The following is a 22,194-nucleotide window of genomic DNA, read 5'->3' on the forward strand; positions in this document are numbered from 1 at the left end:
AATTTTCATGTCATGCAATGGCCCTTGAAGAAAAGGTATGGAACAAGAATGCAATCAAATTCTACATTAAAAATCCTTTTTACTTTTCTAGAGATACAAAATTTTGAGTTTTGTGCCTTGGCAAAAATCTAGACTAATTTTAGATAGTTCCAACAATGATAAAACTTTTGAACTACATCAAAGATAATTGAGGTTTTGAAGTAGACAGCATAGCAGCCTGCGGGAAAAGCTGAGCAGGAAAGAATCTCGCAAAGAGGAATTAATAGCCAATGAATATCTCTTCAAACATCAAGTGGAGCTCGCAAACTGTGCTCCTCATGCAGAGGGCCTTTGGCATGCAGAAAACAATTGCCAACTAATGAAAGCCATCACCAGAGATGTGAACAATTCAAAGCCCACCACCTTCGGAAAGTGCCATCCCAACCCTCGCCTTAGATAGCTGCCCAAGGAAAAAGGTTTTCATTAAGTATATAATGCAAAGACCATGTATATAATCTAGGATGTCACAGGAAGGTTAAATTGCGGCCAGGCAGAGATAAGGAGAAAGATGTGGGCAGATGCAGTGACACGTTAAAACAAACCTTGTGATGGACGGCATGGTTGCAACAATTCCAGCACATGCATATATTATAGGAATCAAAGTCTTGGGTTTGTTCTTGCGAAGCCACATTAAAGATCCCAATGCTGCAAGAGATATACTCAACACCTGAATGAGAAAAGGATAGAGATGTCCATAAGGAGCGAGATAAACACTAATTTCACTTTTGATTAGAGAAACACATTCTCAAATCTCAAAGTTAAACAATCATTATTCTAGTTTTTGAACACCTTTCTAAATAAACTACAGAATCAAGAATGCCCAACAAGGCAGTTGCAAAAGAAATGTTCGTACCATTGAAGAAATAAACATACCAAATTAGCATTTGCTTCCAGCCCTTGCAGAATATAATCCCAAGTGAATTCTAGTCCTCTAGCTCCCACCCAAAGGGGTGCCAACCTATGTAGAACAGAATCAGCAAAAGCCCATCCTATCAACATGGAAAGAAATAATCCATAGTGCCGAAGTTAGCAAGTGAAAAGAACCATGAAAATTTATGCTTGATGAAGCTCATCTCGACATCTTCAAATATAATTTTTAATCTATCTATCATGTAGATTATTACTGATTTCAGATTTTTATCCTCAATGATTTATTAACTGTTAACATCGGGGCAAAACCAGCATAAAACAATCACTAAAAACAGTATTGGCAATCCTGCTTCAAATTAAGGTATTACTCCACAAATACTTCAAAATGGATTACTGAGTGATTTCAAGCTTCTTGGACTGAATTTAGTCTGAACATTCTATTAATATCATGACAGTTATTTTATTTGTTATAACAATCAAGCCATGCTCCTAGAAATTCAACTCATCAATAATTTAGATGATCTGATGAATAGTGACAGCCTTAAGGGTCAGAAACCACAAACGCAAAAATGATGCTTTTTTTTTTCTAATTTTTATTCGGAACAGGGGAGGAGGAGTATTAGGAAAGGGGCAAAGCTGAATTTCAACTTAAATGACTAGAGTCAAAACCTCACTCACCAAGTCCAACAGCTTGAAATTTATGATTTTGAGAGATGTTCCTGTGAGTCAACTGTGTTAAGGCAAAATAAAGTCCAGCAACATCTATAAAACCAATCAATGCTTTCAAAAGTTCCTGAAAATGCATAAGCAACACAATTACTGATAAGTAGCAATACATAGACTGTTTGTAAAGACTCATGGCAGTGTTACAAGCTACATCCCTAACACACCCTTATGCAAATGTAGACAAGAAAGTAGTAAAAGTTTTCACATTATTGTCTCCCTACCTTTAACATCATCATCTTTAACCGAACCCAAAAACTAGGTTAAATCAAACTTCCACAAACTAAAACCAAATTTTGGAAACAACAAATGTATAATTAGCGCAAAATTCATATTCCACCATGTAGGTTCCAATTTCAGAACCAGAAAAAAAAAAAGCCAATACCTGGTATGGATCAAAGCCATCATTCTCAGACACGTTCAAAAAGGTTGCCAGACAAACAAGCTGCCAAAATTTAAAAACAAAACAAATTAACCATCCAAAAAGCGTCCCGAGAAACACGAGATTAAAATTTAGCACATAATTTAGGGATGCTGATATTTACAAGATGTACTGACCTTTACCAAAGCTGTTCCGAGATAAACAAGGGCAGCTTTAACAGAGGTACCAAGAGTATCATACTCCGATCTGCATACACATAATTTACTATTAATAGAATCATTTATATATATATATATATATTTACAAGACTATAATTTAGTAGAAAATAACACTTCTTCCTCAACAAATTTAACTATCTAAATTCTCATAAATCAACTACATAAGAGTAAAATTTTTAAAGAACAACATCCAATTAGTTCCAAAGTATAGCTTTTAAACATTTTAATCAAACTCTTTTGACATTTATTTGATACTAGATTTTAGCTCATTTTTGCTCATAACGGAGAGAGAAAGAAAGGAATCTTTTCGATCGACACACATTTTTCTGATTTCGAACGAACAGATCGAAGCATGAGATTTAACTAGAGCTCATTTGCATTAAATATTACGAAATTAAAGATATTGAAAAAAAAAATATTTTAATCGATTGATAAATAAAAATTACAGAAAATTAGGTCAAATAATCAAGCAAAAAAGGGGAGGAGGGGGACGTACAATGGGGTGGCGGAGTAGTAGACGGCGTGAGGACCGTAGGTGAGAATCGCGCAGTTAAAGAAGTGAAACACAGTCATTTCTTTCTTCTTTTTTTTTTTTTCTCAATTCCAAGTTTCAATCTGATCTTTTGAACAAACGAAGCTTTGATTGTCCCTTGTTTTTGAGAAATTTGACTTTCAATTCTGGACTCTGCTTTAGCATTACGAGAACAAAAATCCGCTCCTAATTGGGCCGAAAAAGAGCCCATTTTCAGGCTTCGAAAATACCTTGAATAACTCATTTAGGCTAGGCCCAAACATCAATACAATAAATCTAATTGGTCACTTCTTGAGCTTTTGGGTAGTTATCAGGGGCCGTAGGCCCGTTAATGATACCGATTTATTTTCTTTCATATAAATTATGGATTATTATTCTCATAAATAAATTATCCGACAATTTACAAGAGAACTTTTCATATATCATTTTATGTTATATTTTGAACGTAACTTTCTCTAATTTATAAGTTTTATAAATTTAGTATTTGAGTTCAGAAAAGTAAGGTAATTTAGATGAAATTTTGCCATTCTAATAAATTTTGCATATTATTTTATTAAAGTGATTATTTCAACTATTTCTTTTTTTTTTTTTAATGGAGTTTTCATAATTCAGTACAAAACGAAAAAAATTTATGATGAAAAAGAAAGTTGCTGGATCTTATCCTAATTCCTAAATACAAAAAAAACGAGAGAACATTATTAATTTGTCCATTTGACCTTTTTAGACGGACTTACTTTTTTTCTTCCATACTTTTTGAGATTGGCTTTATCTTACATTAACTTGAAATATCTTCCTTTTTTTTTTTTTTGTTTTATAAGTAATATTCGAAGTTTCGTGCCTAGCGTTTTAAATATTGACATCATATCTTGTTATATTTCTGATCTTCTTTCGAATTTTTTTTTTAAAAGTGTATTCAATATAATTTATCAAAAAATTAAATTTTGAGTTTAAAATTTAATTCAATTAATTTATGTAATTGTTAGTGGTATTCAAAAAATCGAAATTTAAATTTTAATATTTGTAATTTTTATCATATTTTTAGATTATGTTTTTTTATAATATATATTTTCAGAAATTAAATAAGAGTTTTGAATTACAGTTTAAATTCCCAAAAAAAAAAAATGAAATTTATAAGATTATAAAATGTGCTTTTATAGCATACAACGCCAAGCTTGACGAATCTTAATATATTATAAAAAATAATATTAATTAGAATTGATGGGTCATGGGACAATAACTATGAGTTTCTAGACTGCACTAGAGCAACTGTATTTTTAGAATTTTAATTTTGAAAACGATTTGTCAACTTTTAGAGACGATATTTATTGTCACTAATTCCTCTAAATTTTGTAGTATTACCACACATAGCAGCCTAAATAGGAAATTATTGTGACAATTGGACGGTCTTGGGTATTAAACTAAATAAATAAGTATACATTCTTTAAATTTTAAACAAACACCTAAAACAACGTACAACGAATAAATCATGATGAGAAAGAATTAATGACTTTTTCATTACTAAAAATTTTCACCTAACACTTCAATTAAAATTATATATAAAATAAATAAGTGTTGAATTTTTAATTTCAATAGTTAAGGTTTAAGTTAAAAATATTAATTCAAATCTCAAAAGATTTGATGATAGATTTGTTTGAAATATTTTAGAGATTTATTAGATATTATTTAATGGATAAAATGACTTGAAAGACAAAAATTCTAAAAAAAAAATGATTTTTTGTGAGCAAGTTGGGGGCTTATAATTAATAAAACAAAGTTTCATTGGATAAGGTATGCAAAAAATATGTAAAGAATGCCATAGGATTTTATTGGATGAGATTAAAGGAAATTGAGAGTGTCCATAGATGTATATGTATGAATGCATATGGATGTTTGATTTGAGATTTCTTCATTAGATTAAAGGAGAATAAGAGTCTATGGAAGTGGTGAGTGTTTATTTGGGTTGGGATTGATTTATGTTTGGATTTTGTTAAGTTTTGAGTGTTGATATATCTATAATTAATTAATATTTTGTTGAATATCAAAATACATTGAACTACGATGTCTTACTTGAATGATTAAGTGAATGATTTATTATTCGAAGTTTTTTCATTTATTTTGTGATTGATTGGCCGTTTGTTCTAATAACTTCAAAGACTAATATATATATATATATATATATATATATATATATATATATGTCCAAGGCCGTCTCCTATCTCAAGCTGTCCTTCTCTATTTGAAGCATTTTTAAATCTGATTGTTCATCCCTTCTTTTTCCCAGGCTACACTTGGATTGAATCTGCTTAATGGGTTAAACAGTCTAATCTTTCTAATATTCATTTTTGAACTTGTCTGCTTGTTTTTTTTTTTTTTCTTTTCATTCAAGCCACCTAATAGAAAATGATCAAACTCCAAATTCTTTGAATTGACCTTATCCCAAATTAAAGCCTCTCTTAGCCGGTAAGATATTTTCTAGCAATATAGAAACAAAATTATAGCATATATTACATACTTTATTATTCATTTTGCCTTCCTAGTAATGCCTCAATATGGCAGGTTGGACAAGGAATTAAGGGTGGAACAAAACCCATTGCCAAACAGAAAAGCTGACCATTCTATTCACTATAATCTTTTGTCTTCATGACGTTTTCATGTGATTATATTTTACAAGGAAAATCTGTATTAAGGAATATAGAAATGATGTAATCATCTTAATAAATAGAATGAAGGTTCAAAACTTTTCAAAACTAATAATTTTGATACGTCATGGGGATGTTTTTATTCCTTCATGAAAGGGAAATGGAGAGAATTTTAATTACTTTGATGTTGACATTGTCAGGTTTAGTTTTCTCATATTCTATTAATGAGGATTTTGACAATTGACAAGGAAAAAAGAGCATTCTTTCTGGCAAGATTAGAATGAGTCAGAACAAGGAAGGGAAGGTGAACTGAAGATGGGTGAGAAAAAAACACACAAACTTTTTTTTGGTCCCAAAAAAAAAAAAGTGTAAATGTGGTCCAAAAGGACCACGACCACTATGGAAAATAAATAAAAAATAAAAGAGACTTCAAAGGACAGTGTCACGAGGATGTGTTGACAAGGTACCCGGAAACACAACAGGGAAAGGAAATTTATTACTCCATTGAATTGGCCAAGCAAGTGCCGGGAAAAAAAAACCTCTGAGAAACATTATAGGATTATGCATGAGGTCATCAGGATGCAATGCTAGCTCTTTACTTACCATTTGCTGCAAGAAACCATCTTCTTCTTTTATATTTTGTGTCTTGTACAAATAGATTACAACTACCACTCCGGGAAATGGAAAATGACCCTAAGAATATCCTCAATAGATTGTGAAAAAAGTGGGATCAGAGAGTTCATAAATTTTGACACTTCACCTATTTCCAAATTTTCGTTTGAAACAAATTTTCAATTTGTTAAAAAATCTCATTCTTTTAAAGTTAATCCAATTTCACCCAAAAAGGGTATGAATCTATTTTTTTAATACAATTGGACTTTGTCTGAATCTGTATTCCCTCTGGAAGATCTTAAACGCGCAATATATATATATATATATTAAGAATGTTTTTCTTGCTTACAAAAAAATCGAGTCTTGATTGACGAAAAAAATTAAATTAATTACATCCCCATGACAATTACTTCAATTTTAGCTTCGGAATTTCAAGAAGTCAAGCAAAAAACAGTTTAACTAAAAGAGGTAGGCAATTTCTTGGTAAAATAATTGCTACTAGCTGCCATGCACAATTGCATGATCAGATCATATGAATACGATCAATTGGACTCTTAGTTTACTATTTAATTTAGTTGGGTAAGCTTTTTTCCCTGCATTAACTCTTTTCATGAAGGGGCAGACGAATTCTCAGTGGCCACTGTGAAATCCCAACAAAGAACTGATTTCAGGGCATGAGTTGCCTGATAGTGGGTCATGTTACGTTTAAGAACAATCCATCCAGCTCCATTTTTTTTTTTTTCAATCAACAAAACTGATCAACATAGCTGTTGAAATTGAAGACTTTGTGGGTAAAAAACCCTGTTCAACTGGGAACTTAGAGCCCTACTACGCATGACAAATAATCATACCACACTTAATTACAATCTTCACTTTCTGCTTTTTCGGGAAAGTGTTTTTAAAGACTACTTTTTTAAGTTATAGGGCCCTTTTCCTTTGCAGCATCCTTTCTGTCTGATTAATTGCTCGGCTCCACTCAACTTTTCATTTTTCAGTTCATGAATCAAGATGATTCGTACGTACCATCTTCTATCTTCATCTTTTTTTCTTTGGGTCAATTCCAAATTTCATTAAATTGATGTTATGATACGTGTAGAGAGGGGGGACAGGTCTCGTTATTTGCTCTCTTAGGTGGCCAACAGGCAAGTTATCCTGCATCGATCAGCTTCTGTTTACACTTAACCCGATGAAGCCCTTCCTATGACTGAGAACTGAGATTGAGACACCAGATCAAAGAAGAGAAGAGAAGGGTTTTCAATGAACTGAATGAATGTCATTTTTCTTTCACTTTCTATTTAGTATTAGTATTTATTTTCTCTTTCTTTTTTGCATGTAATAACTGACAAAACTTAAATATGATTCAAATTCAATTCTCTGGACATACAAAAACATACTTTGAACATTGAATCAAATATTAAAATGTTTTGAGTGTTTGATGGAACATATTGATTAGGTACTAGTTATTTCATAGTATTTCAATTTGATCAAATTTTGTTTCTTCTGTGATCAGCATGGTCGATATTACTCTGTTTGGCTTTCCTTACTGTTAATCACCAAGATGAGCTGTAGAAAGTTGACAAACCAATCAGCGAGGCCCCTAGGATAGTAACAGCAAGATCAGAATTCAAATCCATGCAAAAAAATTAAAAGATAAGATTCCAAGTATCAAGGTCTGAAGTCGTTTTCAATTTTTATTTTATTAGTTTAAGCTGGTTTTCAACAGCTAAAAAACTATTGTTAGGGTTGCGTAGGGTCTGACTTCATTCACCGTAGTAAATAGAGGAGTACTAATTGACTTCATTAATGTTTTGTTCTCTTCTCAAAACTGGTTTCACTTTGCCTAGGAACGCTCTCCTTTCCCCCTTTACAGGCAAAAAGTTGCCTAGCCATTTGATCTCTTTTAATTACATTCACCATCATTGATCAATTATTGAACTTTTTAAATGCTGGTTTTGACCAAGTTGTGTTTATTCTAGTTATTAAGATCTTAATTACAGTTAAAGTAGTCTTGCTTTCTTTTTCATGCAGAGCATCAAATGTCATCCAAATTAAGACGGAAGAAAATTCTACAGAAACCAACGGAAGGGACGTGGGATTGGGAGCCAGCCAGCCAACAAGCAAGCCAGGGTTGGTTTTTTTATTCTCCTTTTATATACTGTTAGTGTATGTGATGTAATGTCGTGGTGCACGTCAGCCTAAACGCCGTTGATTTCGGTGATTCCTTCCTTTCTCTTTTGTCTGTTCTCTCCGCAAAGACTCTAAAAGGAGTGGGAGAAGGTGATATACGTATTCAAATTTCAAAGCAACACATGCCCTGTTAACCTAATCTCACGAATCACCATGAAGAAGCTAATATTCTTCCAATTGGAAATAGACATTTTTTTTAATCTTCAAGACAAAGTTGAGTATGAAAAGAATGAACCATTAAAAAAAAAAACGTTTTTGCATGATTTGCAAATCACAATTTAGTCTTTAATGCTGGACTCTTCCGATCTTCACTTCAAAAATCAACACTTACCCAAACTTTGTTAAATCAAGTTGATCTTAGTTTAGGCTTAGAATCGTACAACAGCAGTGAGAAATGAGAGATCGATGACCATCGATGTATTAGCCAGGAAGATTATATATTTAGGTATGTACTATGAAGCTATGGTTAGGCCTTAAATTTTATTTCTTCGGTGGCCGACAGGCATTTACCAGCAAATAATTTTGGTCATTAATTAACAATGGTAATTAAGTACTAACATGTCTGTTCTTGCTTGATCTGCACTGCATCCATCATTTCTTCTTTTTCAAGAGGAAAAGCATCACATTAAAAACATTTATACATCATGTAAAATCACAGCTACCAACTGGGGAAGGTGCTGAAGCCTATTAAAATTGTAAGTACTGTTTCTCCATGAGAGTCCTATCGTCTAAATTCTTGATATATGATAATGGGTCCCCTTTCAGAAAATGATATAAAACTCTAAGCAAGGTTAAAAGATTTAATGAAAAGAGAGAGAAAAAAAAAAGGAGTAGGAAATATTGTTCTTATAAGACAAACACATGGAATATGGAATATAACCCAAAACATTTGACAACATTGCAAGTGAGCCATAGAGAGACATGTTGACCGGATATTACCTCACTGCAAATGTGTTAATTCAATAATCCAAACCCCACACACACAAAGAGAAAGAAAACAAAAAAGAATTTAATTAGACTCAAAATAAACTAATCTCAGAAGAAACCAAAAAAATTTCCATTTCCCGGAGAATCTAGAGCGCATCAGGCGCTGACCGAGGGCTTCGAAAACTATTAACAAATGATTAAAGCATTTAAACATATCTTTTTTTTTTTTCGTTCTTCTTCTTATTCTAGTTCTAGTCATCTTGTTGTTACTATTTGATCAATTCTTAAACAAATGGGATTAAATAAAAGGAGAGGGCCGTGGGGGTTCGAGAATATGAGAATAAATTAAAGGGAAATTTCAGCAAATAAAACGGGGATTTGAAGGAAGAAAGAACAAGAGAAGAGAACAAAAGAAGAGCTTAAGACCTAGACAAGGTCACGTCCGTAAGGTCACGTGATAAGAACCATGTTGACGCCGAGGAATATGGTCTTTTTAAATTAGATTAAAAATTTGGGTTTGTGGTTCCACGCGCGGATGGGGCTCGACAGCAACTATTTTTTAGGTTAAAACAGGAATATTTGGACACGGAGAGGGAATATTGGGCATCAGGGAAGATTACACACAAATACTACCCGTTGAATTGAACGATTAAGTTTGGGTAGCCTTTGAATTCTTATTCGCTTTCTTTCACGTGTCCACCACGCGCCTCACACTTTGCAATCCACTAGTTTTTATTTTTGGACTGTAAATTTGTAATAGCCAATCTTTTGCATACTTTACATAGTGAAAATTCATGAATTTGATATCTCTTTAATTTATAAAATTATTTTTAAGAGATAATTTTTATTAAATTAAAATTTTAGATTTTATTCTAAAAAAAACTATATATGACATAATGTAATAAATTGTCAATAAAGTACAAGTATTATTTTATTCTTTCCTGTTTCTGTTTTTATCATTCACTAATTTACTCATGAGCTCGTTGAAATGGATGCAATTCTCCCTTTCTTTTTTCTCCTTCTTGTCGCACTTATTATTATATATATATATATATATATATTAAAAAATGTATATATCTCCAATCTTCAGTCCAAATTTACTCAAGAAAAGTACTAGCTAGTCCTTTTAACAGGAAAATCACTATTTTGGATCTATGGCTGACGATAAAAATGAGTCAATTAATGTGTACGGGTAGAGCAGCTCAATGAAAATGATTCAAGTGTATATAAAAAAGTCACCAATAAAAATTGATTCAATTTTTTTCATTATTCAATTGATAAGCTAGAAGTTTGAATTTTACCAATGATTTTTTGTTCGACGCTAATCTTAAATGATTTTTTTTAAATAAATATATTTTACTTGGATTAGAGAGACTAAACAACTTAATTACTTATCCCGAATTTTTTTGCAGAAAAGAATATATAAGAGGGTCGGACGGGCTCACGGGAGAGAAAAATGGCAAAGAAAATTAAGTTAGGGCGCGTGGGAAAGTAACAGTGCAAAACTTAAATGAAAATAGGGCCAAGGAAAGAGTTGCATGTGGGTCTGCGACCCTGGTGTCGCCGGTCACCCCGGCCAATCAGACACTGCTCCTCTCTTAAATAGTCACTGGCTCCCTGCTCCATATTCCATCCCTGTTACTCACAAGACCATAATTTTTTCATACCCACACACAAATTTCTATCTTAGCAACTTCTTCCCACGTGTACAGCTCCATGCTCATTGGCAATTCAGGTTTTTGCTACGTGCCCAGCAGGACTCTAACACTACTACTACTCTACGCACAGGATACTTTTCCTTTACCCACTTGCCACTTGACCAAAGCTGGCAAATATGGTCGATTTAATCGAGAGTTTTTAAGAGTAGGGGGTGAACCTGAAATCCCCATTAAATGCACTTATGGGTTTTCTATTTTTAAGCACAAAACCCACAGCAATTCAGGGTAAAATCAGGTTTTTGATAAACAAGAGAAAAAGGGTAAGTATGTTTTGGTATATATAGCATGAGATTAATGACTGTTATTAGTGCATAATTATGATTAAGTTTTTGTCGCTTTGTTAAAACTCTCAAAATAAATATCAACATCATTACAGCTTAAGCATAACATCATGTGTTAGGCAGTATGCTTTCAAAGAGAGTAGAAAAAAATGTTAAAGAGGGTTTATGTCACCTCTGCATGAAAAAGACCTAGTAATAATAAATTAAAAGCAGCTGAATTTTTTGAGCCAGGGATATTTTTGGCCTGCCCTGCCAGTCAATCCTGGTATAAAGAAATGAAAATGGGGAATATTCTAATTCTGGGAAAAGCTAGGAAAATTAAATTAATAAGATAATAATGTTGTGAAGATACAAAAAGAGTAGGGGAATTCGAATGGGGGATAGCGATCCTTTGCAAGCCAAGGTATTGAGACTGATTGATATCTAGAGAGAGTGAGAGAGAAAGACTGGATTTCCATTCCAAATATTCCATGGAATAGTACCCTTTTTTTTTTCTCGAATTCCAACCATTCCCTGGCATAAACCACCATTATATCCCTCGCTGGCACCTCCTTTTTCATTCCCCATTATAAAGATAAGGAAAAAAAGGACCCCTCTTTCCTCTCCCATCGTTTCTCTCACTTTCTCTTTCTCTGGGGAGGAAAGGTCCCTGATCCTTCTCTGCATCCTTAAATACATAAGTTGCCCTTTTCACTTTCCTTCAAACTATCATCCCCCAAAAAAACTCTGTTACTTACTTTCTCTTTTCCTGCAATTGTTTTTGCTTTTTCTGTTTTTGTTTAATCTGACTGGTTGTAGTCTCTGCAATTTTTTTAAACCTCTGATCTTTCTATCAAACCTAGAGGGATCCTACTAAAAAGCCTATATTCTCTTCACACACTCACCCACAACACCCATGCAAATCATGAGGCACTCATGATATAATCACAACATTTCCCTTCGGTTCCTTTTCAGCTCTCTCTTCATTTTTTCACCTTCGAAGTTCTAACCCCACTTTTCCTGTCCACTCTCTTCATTCATTCTCTCTATTTTAGTTTCTTGTCTCGATCGGTTAGCATACCTCTTGCAGGGCCTTTTGACTAAGATCTTCACCTTTTCCTTGTGTTCACAAGCTCAAATACTATAATGAGAACCACACCTTTGCCTGATCTATCCTTGCAGATTAGCCCACCATCGGTTTCATATTGTAAGGCTAAGGAAATGGCCTACGATGGGTTATCGAGAAAATCAACCAATAGTGATAGAAGCTCAACGACTGATTCTGGCAGCAGCGGAAGCGATTTGAGCCATGAAAATGGATATAGTAATCCCGGTTCTGGAGAGCCAACGTTGAGCTTAGGGTTTGAAATGTCAGATTTGGGTCCTTCCAATTTACAGCAACCAAGAAACCTTCATCATCATCACCATCAATATCAGCCACAAATCTATGGTCGTGATTTCAAGAGAAATACAAGGATGATCAATGGAGTGAAAAGAAGCATTAGAGCTCCCAGAATGAGATGGACTACAACCCTCCATGCTCATTTTGTTCATGCAGTCCAGCTACTTGGAGGACATGAAAGTAATACACTTCATTACCTAAGATATCTTTTCATCTGGGATATATTTACCTTTTCTCTTTCCTCCTGTTTGTGCAAAATGAAAATCTTTGTTGAAAAAAGCATAACAAGTTTACACCTTTGTATTGGCAACTGTCACAGGAGCAACACCAAAATCTGTCTTAGAGTTGATGAATGTCAAGGATCTAACCTTAGCTCACGTGAAGAGTCACTTGCAGGTGGGGTTACTGTGGACAATCTTCGTTTCTTTGAACTTATGTATGAGAATTGTTGCTACTAGTATTTTAGTATTTTTTGATTTTTCATGGTTGTTTTTGTGCCTTTATCGTGTTCTATTTTTGTATTTCTATATGATTCAACTGTAGTGGGTGTGGAGAAACAAGGGGTAAGGACAAAATAGCATCTATATGGTAATCTTAGCAATGTGGACTTTTTCTCACTATCTCTAAGGTGTTCTGTGTTCATGCAGATGTATAGAACAGTGAAGAGCACTGACAAAGGATCAGGTAATTGGATTTTACCTCTGAGGACTACAGCAATTTTATTTCTCTTCTTATTTCTTCTTTTTTTGAGAGCTAACTTGGTGACCAGGTATGACAGAAGCTCTATCATTTGATCCATTATTCCCCACTAAACCAGAACCGTTTGGAACGATTAGACTGACTTGAGTCTAAATATGAATTATTTGACGGGTGTCTGATAATGCAATAGCAGTGCCTCAACCTTTCGTGCATTTTTCAGGTCAAGGGCAGACAGACATGAGTTTGAACCATAGGACAGGGATTGTTGATTTGGATGGAAGACTATCTTCCGGAAAAGCTGATACCAACCCCTCCTATTCTCTCAAACCATCACCAATCTCACCACAATCGACACCACAAAGGACCCAAAGGTGAGGACATCCGCAACATCTCCTCTCTCTCTCTCTGTTTCCTCTTACATTGCTTAATTCATCTCAGAAGCTGAATCATGACCTTTTCTATCTTCAAAAAGTTAAATATAAAATAATGCCTAATTAAATGGATGCAATAACTCAATACGATCGTACATGCACGCATATACACGTATCGTTGGCCATGGACTGTTTTGGTCCTACATTTTGTCTGTCATTGTTTATGGTGTAGATGAGGCCAGTATGTTAGAGTCCCAAGTACATAGATTTTGATGAAGATGACCTAGGGTTTTTAGGTATGCTATTCTTTTTCGTGTTCCATTCCAAAAACAAGTTCGATCATCTCTCACCCGTTAGATTTAATTCGAATGTTTTAATCCCAATACCTTCTAATGAAAGTCAAGGTTGTTCGTTCAAATCTCAAGGCTGCCATAATCTGACGGCCATTTCTTTACCTACATTTTACAAGAAGCAGCCTAAAGGACTAAACTTTCCATCATCTTTCTACTTATTTGTTGATCCAGTAATTAATTAATTAATTAATTAATTATATCCCGCTGTTTGCTGCTTCCTTTTGTTGACTTCCCCAAAAAATGGCTTAGTATAATATAATCTTGTAAAAGCTAGATTTTATTGTTGCGTTAATTCCTAATCTGAGATATGTTAAACAAAGAGTTGCATGCTTTCCCCATGCTCTACATTATTCAACAGAATCAATTATACCATAGATCATAATCACTTTCCAATCATATATTCGGAAAGCCAATCTTTTACACGTTTTAAATTAATTAATGAATTTCATCTTGAATTAAATCATTATATATAAACAGTTGGAAATAGACTGTAAATTAATAAGATCATTTAAACATGAAGGGGGATTTGGTTTAGAGCCTAATAATTGTTATTGCTGGCTTTGTTATATTTGTTCCTTCTATTTCTACACACATGTTACTCGTCCTGGAGGATGAGTTAATCTTATTTGGTGTTTCCTTACTTTGTTTGCAGCGTTTCATGGCTATCCTCAACGGAGACAAATAATTTGAGCATATCAAGCAATGGAAATGGTTTGACTTTTAAGCCAAATGATGCTAAGGTATGATTGCATCACTGAAACAAAATCCAACATGTTGAAAGTTCAATTTGCTATCATTGTGCTAATTATCTATCGTATGACGAATTTTGGTTTTGCCATAGGTGGATGGAGACAAGGAAGTTCTTCATGTGTCGGATAGAATGAAGGAGAGATTAGATTCCAGCTCCTTGTCACCTTCAGACATGTTCCTTAACCTAGAATTCACCCTCGGAAGGCCAAGCTGGAAAATGGACTATGCTGAATCTTCAAATGAGCTAACCCTTCTCAAGTGTTAGACACCATAAAACCAGCTAATATAATGTTTTTTCCTGTTAAATTGGGGGAAATATCTAACTTGCATCAACTAGCTTGTTCCATGTTCTTTAAACTTCGTCAAGAATAAAAAAGAGTGAAAGGAAGTTTCTGACTCTTGATCACATATGAAAATTTTTGCTGTACCCTTGTGAATGTCGTCGAAACGCTCTTGTTCCATATAATTTTGATGCCATTGTGGAAAAGCAACCGGTATACTAAAATCAAACAATCATCTTGATATTTCTGGGCCATGGTCTATGGTCCTTGCTAGCCTAGGGTTATGCAGCCGTCCAGTAGGGTCCCCAACAATGAACCGGTGGGTCAAGCCCTAGTGCAAAATATCTTGGACAGTTTATGTCAATCAATTTCGCATTCGGTGCTCTCTGCGAACATTGAGCTGGGTATGGCCCTGCCTGCCTCCGTGACCATGGGTATGATTGTAGCCAAGACTTGAATGCTAATGTCCCATAGACGGAGCTGAGGGCTCTGGCCTTAGAAGTTGGAACGTATGATTTGATAAGAGATGGTCCATACTCCATAGTCCACACATATAACACGTTTACTGAAAAATAGTAATAATGACCCTATTTTTCAGAATGATCATGAATCATGATTGTTCTTCTTCATATTGCCATACGAGCTGTGACCTTTTATATAGTACCATTCCAGTATCGATACATGCCGAGAAGAAGCTAAAGGGACCACCAATTTTGGCTGGTTTTCAATCGACTACTGGATTAATCCAAGAGTTTTAAATATCCAACTTACTTACTGGGATTTCTTTGTTTTGGACTTGCCAGGAAAAAAAAACACTCCTATATATGATAATTCATACGGACATGTATATTTCATGTACAAAATTACAAATGTGTCGGCAAAATAAGACTGCTGATTATAAATTCTCCATATACAGCCAAATTGTTTGAGGTCCCCTCCCCACCCCTGCTCAATGTCAACTTGATCAATTTTCATGAAGAAGGATAGCAAATCTTTAGTAAAAAAAATAAAAGATAAAAACCTCAGTAATTTGGCTAGGAACCAGTAGGGTTTGACAATAAACTTGACATTGCATCTTTGTAATTAAACCTTATGATAACTTTGAACTTGAAATTAAAATCAAAGGGATGATTATACCCTGTTATGAATTAAAGTCCAATAAATATGACAGTCATAAATGGAGGCGCACGCTCACAAAAGCCATTACAATAAAAGCAAACATACACCCTGTTTTCCCCATTGTTAGTTGTCGTGTAATTAGCGCACGCCCCTTTCTTCATCACTTCATCACTTCATCACTGCAGTGTAGAAATCAGAAAATGAAATCTTGTACTTTTTCATTTGGATATATAGCGCACTGTCGCTATCAATCTTTTATTAACCAAGACTTCAATTCTTATTCTTGCCTGGCCTGCCTGTAACAAAAACCAAAAAGAAAAGAAAAGAAAAAGGCCCGTCAGATCTGTGCTGATTATCAGGTGGGCTCCTCCAATAGTAAAAAATCAAAATATTTATGGGCCTGTTCGACTCTGTCTTCTGCTTTTTGCCATCAGGCCTTTCAAAAACTTGGGGCCCAAAGGAATACAAAGAAAAAAAAAAGAAGAGGGTGTTGGCAATTGGGAACTGGTCCTTGTTTTCGTCGATAATGATTGCATGGTTGTCTGTTGCGTGGAAATTGTATCTATCAAAGACAGCGTCACTTTTGGGAGCGCCCACCCCAACAAAAGCAAAGACTACTGAGAAAATTTTCATCATTTCTGGTTTCTATAAAACCCTTCTTTTAGCTGTTCTCAACGAAATTTCCAGGCGGTTTTGTTATTACATGTATAATCCCATGTTAAAAATATCTTTCGGAAAAAATACTTATGTACCCTGTTTTCCACTCCTTTCTTTGAAGCTTCTTTTCTTGTCTTGAGCTCTGTCTGTTTTTCTCATTTTTGTGTATATAATGGAAATTGCATTTTTATATACCATACATACAATCTCCAGACAAATTATAGAGAATTTTGTTGATTTAATCGTACGTATCTTTTTTCAGTGGAGATGTGGTCCCAAATTGAAGTATTGATGATTTGCTAGTATTACTGGTGTATTTGAATTTCTTGGTCATTTTTCCTTTGACGCCAATACCTTAATGTAATCCCCAGAAAGGGAACTCTTCACTGTGAAATTTAGTAAAGATTATGTGACTGATGGTATGAACAAGTCAATATTGGCTAAAGGGTTTCATATTTTAATTGCGTTAGTTTAATATAGAAAAGGAACCCAACCTTCTGAGCCCTGATTTAGTGAATGCTTTACTCTGCACTAATCTGAACTTCATTTGGGAGAAGAATCATGCATAAAGGAAATAATTATACATCTATGCAACAATTTGAAATTATATAAAGAAACAAATTTGATTGTTCATGGTTGAATGTTGTTGGATTTTTAGCTATGCTGCTGAGACGTTCCTTGATTCTGTTTGATATTTTGACTTCATAAAGCAAGTACGGTATGTTCACTTTTCAAGCCACCTGTGATTCTTTGTTAATTTACAAGTACTGATGCACTTGTTCATTTGGGCTTCTTGTCAAAACCATGTTGGATAACCTTCATGTGTCCAGAAAAGTACTTCTTTTTGTGCATGTTACTGAATAATTTCAGAGAAATATTAGTTGTTTGTTGGCCTGTTTGGATGAGTTTCAACCCCTTAATACAATGTTCAAACAAAGGGGAATTTTGATTTATTGTTTAGAGTACTTCTTACATTGACTTTCTTCATAGATCATGATTTCTGCTATAATTGTGGTTTTGTGCAACATTGACTGTTCCTATTTTGCCTGATTTAGGCATTCTTAAGGAATGTTTTAATGCCATTTTTTTTCTGCTTTTCACATTGTCTAAGCAAATGCTATATACGAAGAGAAATTCTTGGGGATGTAACTGTAAATGGCATCATTCTGTTAGTTTTAATTTGTCTGCTAAACCTCTGGAATTTAATGGGAAGGAGCCTGAAAATATCAGTCTTATATTGAAGTAAATTGTGGTACTGTTGCCTGAAAAAATTGCATAATAGAAGAAAATGAATCATTTAGATAGTATGTTAAGCACATGGGTCACTGAGGTTTTCTTCTTGTCGTTATTTATGTACATTGAATTAGTTCTTTATATGTTCTTAAAGAACTTCAATTTATATTTCCAAACTAATTCTCATTACATTAATTCTTTTGGTTCTGAAAATGAAGGATTTAAAAGTAGCTTGTATTTTGCTATCTAGCCATCCTTGATCTATTTTTTTTAGTGGCCCATTACGTTGCTGATGTTTGTAAATTTCATCAATCGTAATTGAAATGTACTGCTGGAGTGTTGCATCTAGGTTTTGAGTAAATAGTGAAGAACAAATGACATCAAGTGATGATATGCCTCAGAAAATTGAGAAATTACTCCTGCATTCGTGTTTGGTAACAGTTCTACCCCCCCCCCCCCCCCCCCAACCTGGCTGCCAAAGTGCATGTTAGAGTTGACTTTCTTGCTTTATTTCATTTTGATGTTACTATCTGGAGTATGACGTACATGGGATAAAACCGAACAAGTGGTAGAAACCTCATAATATATTCTTTGCAACATTAAAATTTTCTGCAGATGAAGTAATGAGTAGTTTCTGCGCCAGAACTACCAAAAAATGGATAAAACAGAACAAGTGGTAGAAGATCCATGCTAGCAAGTCTTTCTGACCTTGGCATAATATATATAATGTCCGAGTTGTTTTTCTTTATTGAAATAATGCAGACTCTAACTTTTAACTAGAATACTAAGCTAAACAAGGATGAGATAAAACAAACATATGATTCTGGCCAAATAAGTCAGGTTAAGATTGAAACCTCTGCTATCGATTTGTTAAATAAATGAATGATTTCTCAAGACGGTACTTATTTCGATTTAACCAAAATTACTATTAAAAATTATGGAAAAACCATAGATTATTAGGCACAATTTATGTCTGTTGTTGTCATAGGATACAAGGAGCAATGGAACAAACAAAGATTCCTCAATTATTTTTGTGGCACATGGCAAGGTGATGTCTTTCAATTTTTCAAAAAATGGGAAACTACAACCCTTAGAGAACAGTAGAAATCAACTCTATTAGCCGTAAGAAATATACCTCAACTTTTAAAAGATTTAACACAAATCTTAAAAAATAAGTTTTGTGGTAGTACAGAATCCCTGGATCCCACTCAAGAAACTCAATTTATTTTATCAAAATTAAAATTATATGATATTCAGTATCTTAATAATTTTTCTAAAAAATATATTTTTGAATATAAAAAATTAGATGAAAAACATTCAAACTTTTGGTTACAACAATATTTTCTCAAACTTCCCTCACCATGGGATGAATTATGTTCACAAAATTACCCTGTTTATTTAGAATTAAAACTCAAAACAGTTCATGCTGCAAATTTCAGTATAGAACTTTATGATACTCTTGGATGTAGAATACATTACGTTCAAAACCAAGTCAACGAATATTGCCTCAAGCAAAAAGTTACCAAGCAGGTAAAATCCAAACTTTCGTATAAACAACGTACAAAGATTTTGGAAAATGAATTTGAATTTGGCTGCAATAAACAGTCTTTTTCAACGAAACATCGTTTTAAGAAAAAACGAAAATATTTTTGAAAAAAGTGGAAACCTACAACCACTTTTAAACCTAAAAAAAGGTAAATTTGTTGTTAAAAAAAAGAAAAAATCTTCTAAACATAACTGTAAATGTTTTCTTTGTGATAAAAAAGATCACTATGCAAACAATTGTCCTAACAAAGGCAAAAGTGCAAAGAAAATGATAAAAAAACTTAATGAAACTTTTCTTCAAATTTGTTTTACTGATGAATTATCTGACGAAGAAATTTATTATGAAGTTTTTTCAGAAACTAATTATAGTTCTTCTAAAGATGAATCGGATTTTATTTTTATGATAAATACTGAATCTAACCAAGATAATATTTTTGTAATCTCTTTTACCGGTATAACAACTATCAACGAAGATGGAATGGTCAAACTAAAAAATATAATGAGAAAAACTCATTTTATTTCTGATGAAAAACTAAAAGAATTACAACTCATCAAACCAAATGAGATTTACAAAACAAGTTGGTTTAAACAATTCCAACCTTGGTCTAAACACCATATAGAAAAACTATTTGGTGATACAATCGCTAACGATTTTCAACAAGGATCGATAAAAATCTCTCTTTTTACAAAAAAAAAAAAGCCATTTTCTTTCTCGATATCCAAAGGTCAAATACATCCATATAGGAATGATTTTGATCACCATTAAACCACTTTTTTTATTCACAAAGGATATTTTCATAATAGCTGTTTTAATGGATCACCGTTTTCAAAACCCTGTAAATACTGTAATTAGTGGAATCCAATCCAATTTAGCAGTAGGAGTAGTTTTATTCAAAGTTAAACCAAACTAATTTATTTCTATTTTTGATGAAAACATTGAAAAATGTTTATGCCTTCGAATCAAAATAACCAATTCTGATTTCGAATCTACTTCGCATGATCTTTCAATCAACTGGTCAGTGGTTTATGAATTTACAAATACTACTAATATTTCTATCAAACCGATAGACTCCAATATTATTAAAATTTTTGAACCAAATAATTTTGATTCAGAAATTAAACCAAAACTAGTAAATCTCACAGATTTATCAATCTCAAAAGGATGGTGTCTCAAAGATCTTTCAAATACTTATGAAAAACAGAAAGTACCAAGTCTAGAATTTTTCTCATCAGGAAAAAATCTTTACTTCAAAAATCCAAATGAATCAGCCAGTTTTAATCAAAACCTGATTTTACCTCATACAAATGCTTTTGATCATCAATAAGATGATGATACAGAAAGTATAACAAGTAATCAATCTTTTTGTACTCTTTACCGAAGTTTTTTTTTCAGGTTTTCATATTACAATCAGTACAGAAGCCCTACGAAAAGTAAATAGTATGTGCCAATCAGGTAATACTGATAATGCTCAAATCCTTATTTTTGCAGGAGATAATCCATCTCAATAAGGTACAAGTGATAACCAAACCTATTATCATTCTATAAATTCTGTGTTAAATTCACACACTTCTTTAACTAGAAAAACTAGAAATGAAGATATTAAAATATTTCATTATATAAATAATTATCATATCTCTGCACAAAACGTGCCAGAAATAATTTTTTTTGCTAAAAAAAGTCGTTATTATACTTACATAAAAGGATATTTTTATTTCTTAAACTATAAACCATATAGTTTAAATATTTTGATTGACACAGGAACAACAATCTCTAGTTGTTGAGCCAATGCTTTGCCTTCAACAAAATGGCAACCTATGAAACATCCTATAATAATAGTAGGTATCGATGGTAAAGAAACCATTGTTAGTCTAAAAGCAAAAAATATTCCTATTGCCTTAAACGATAGGAAATTTATTATATCTAAAATATTATGTTTTCGTAATATGCATGGAGACATTCTATTAGGAAATAATTTTCTATATAAATATTTACCATTTTCTGTTTTCCCTGATCATCTTACTTTTACTATTGATAAAAAATTAATAAATGTTCTTTTTTTATCTAAGCATAATCATGTTTGTGATAATGGTTTTTGTCCAGAAATAACACATATTTCTGAACTTAAAGATATTAATGAAAAATATTGGCTTTATAAGATTTTACAAAAAAACTTCAGTAAAGACCCATTGAAGCTTTGGAAACGAAGTCCCAGATACTGTGAACTTACTCTTCATTCTCCAAAAAAAGATTATTAGAGTAAAGCCCATGATCTATACCAAACATGATATAGATGAATTTGAAATACAAATTTCAAAATTGCTCGACAAAGGTCTGATAGAACCAACTACTAGTCCGCACTCTCGTCTAGCATTTTTGGTAAGAAACCATTTTGAGATTAAACGAGGTAAACCCCATATAGTTATTAATTACGAGAAATTAAACCAAACTTTTGTTTTTTATGGCTATTTTATCCCTCAAAAAGATGTTTTGATCAATTTAGCAAAAAATGCTAAATACTTTTCTAAATTTGATTGTAAATCAGGTTTGTGGCAAATCATGCTAAATGATATTTCTAAACGTTTAACTACTTTTAGTGCACCAATAGGCCATTATCAATGGACTGTTATGCCTTTCGGTTTATACAACGCCCTTCAAAATTTTCAACATTGGATGGAT

The 22,194-nt window shown here is 33.2% G+C and overlaps 2 protein-coding genes across 2 annotated transcripts; one reads left to right on the forward strand and one right to left on the reverse strand.

Annotated features, from left to right (window-relative positions):
- Window positions 1-38: 38 nt before the first annotated feature.
- LOC111312654 (uncharacterized) lies at window positions 39-2,888 on the reverse strand. Its single transcript, XM_022913107.2, has 7 exons — window positions 2,729-2,888; window positions 2,191-2,260; window positions 2,018-2,077; window positions 1,588-1,702; window positions 913-1,028; window positions 582-706; window positions 39-439 (listed from the first exon to the last, which is right to left on the reverse strand). The coding sequence occupies exons 1-7, from the start codon at window positions 2,803-2,805 to the stop codon at window positions 316-318; spliced, it is 687 nt and encodes a 228-aa protein (XP_022768842.2). The 5' UTR covers window positions 2,806-2,888; the 3' UTR covers window positions 39-315.
- Window positions 2,889-11,696: 8,808 nt separating this feature from the next.
- LOC111311378 (putative transcription factor KAN4) lies at window positions 11,697-15,080 on the forward strand. Its single transcript, XM_022910752.2, has 6 exons — window positions 11,697-12,689; window positions 12,829-12,905; window positions 13,157-13,193; window positions 13,429-13,579; window positions 14,585-14,672; window positions 14,774-15,080. The coding sequence occupies exons 1-6, from the start codon at window positions 12,254-12,256 to the stop codon at window positions 14,945-14,947; spliced, it is 963 nt and encodes a 320-aa protein (XP_022766487.2). The 5' UTR covers window positions 11,697-12,253; the 3' UTR covers window positions 14,948-15,080.
- The last annotated feature ends 7,114 nt before the right edge of the window (window positions 15,081-22,194 follow it).

Source organism: Durio zibethinus, chromosome 1, assembly GCF_047325235.1.
Source record: "Durio zibethinus cultivar Kanyao isolate XHJ-2024 chromosome 1, ASM4732523v1, whole genome shotgun sequence".
NCBI classification, from domain to species: domain Eukaryota; kingdom Viridiplantae; phylum Streptophyta; class Magnoliopsida; order Malvales; family Malvaceae; genus Durio; species Durio zibethinus.

Excerpts from the sequence above, each read along its gene's own strand:
- LOC111312654 (XM_022913107.2), bottom strand. The coding sequence starts at position 2,805 with ATGACTGTGTTTCACTTCTTTAACTGCGCGATTCTCACCTACGGTCCT. Across the intron at positions 1,703-2,017 it reads ATGGCTTTGATCCATACCAG|GAACTTTTGAAAGCATTGAT; the intron begins GTATTGGCTTTT and ends ATGCATTTTCAG. Across the intron at positions 1,029-1,587 it reads ATTTCAAGCTGTTGGACTTG|GATGGGCTTTTGCTGATTCT; the intron begins GTGAGTGAGGTT and ends CCATGTTGATAG.
- LOC111311378 (XM_022910752.2), top strand. The coding sequence starts at position 12,254 with ATGAGAACCACACCTTTGCCTGATCTATCCTTGCAGATTAGCCCACCA. Across the intron at positions 12,906-13,156 it reads ACGTGAAGAGTCACTTGCAG|ATGTATAGAACAGTGAAGAG; the intron begins GTGGGGTTACTG and ends GTGTTCATGCAG. Across the intron at positions 13,194-13,428 it reads GAGCACTGACAAAGGATCAG|GTCAAGGGCAGACAGACATG; the intron begins GTAATTGGATTT and ends TGCATTTTTCAG.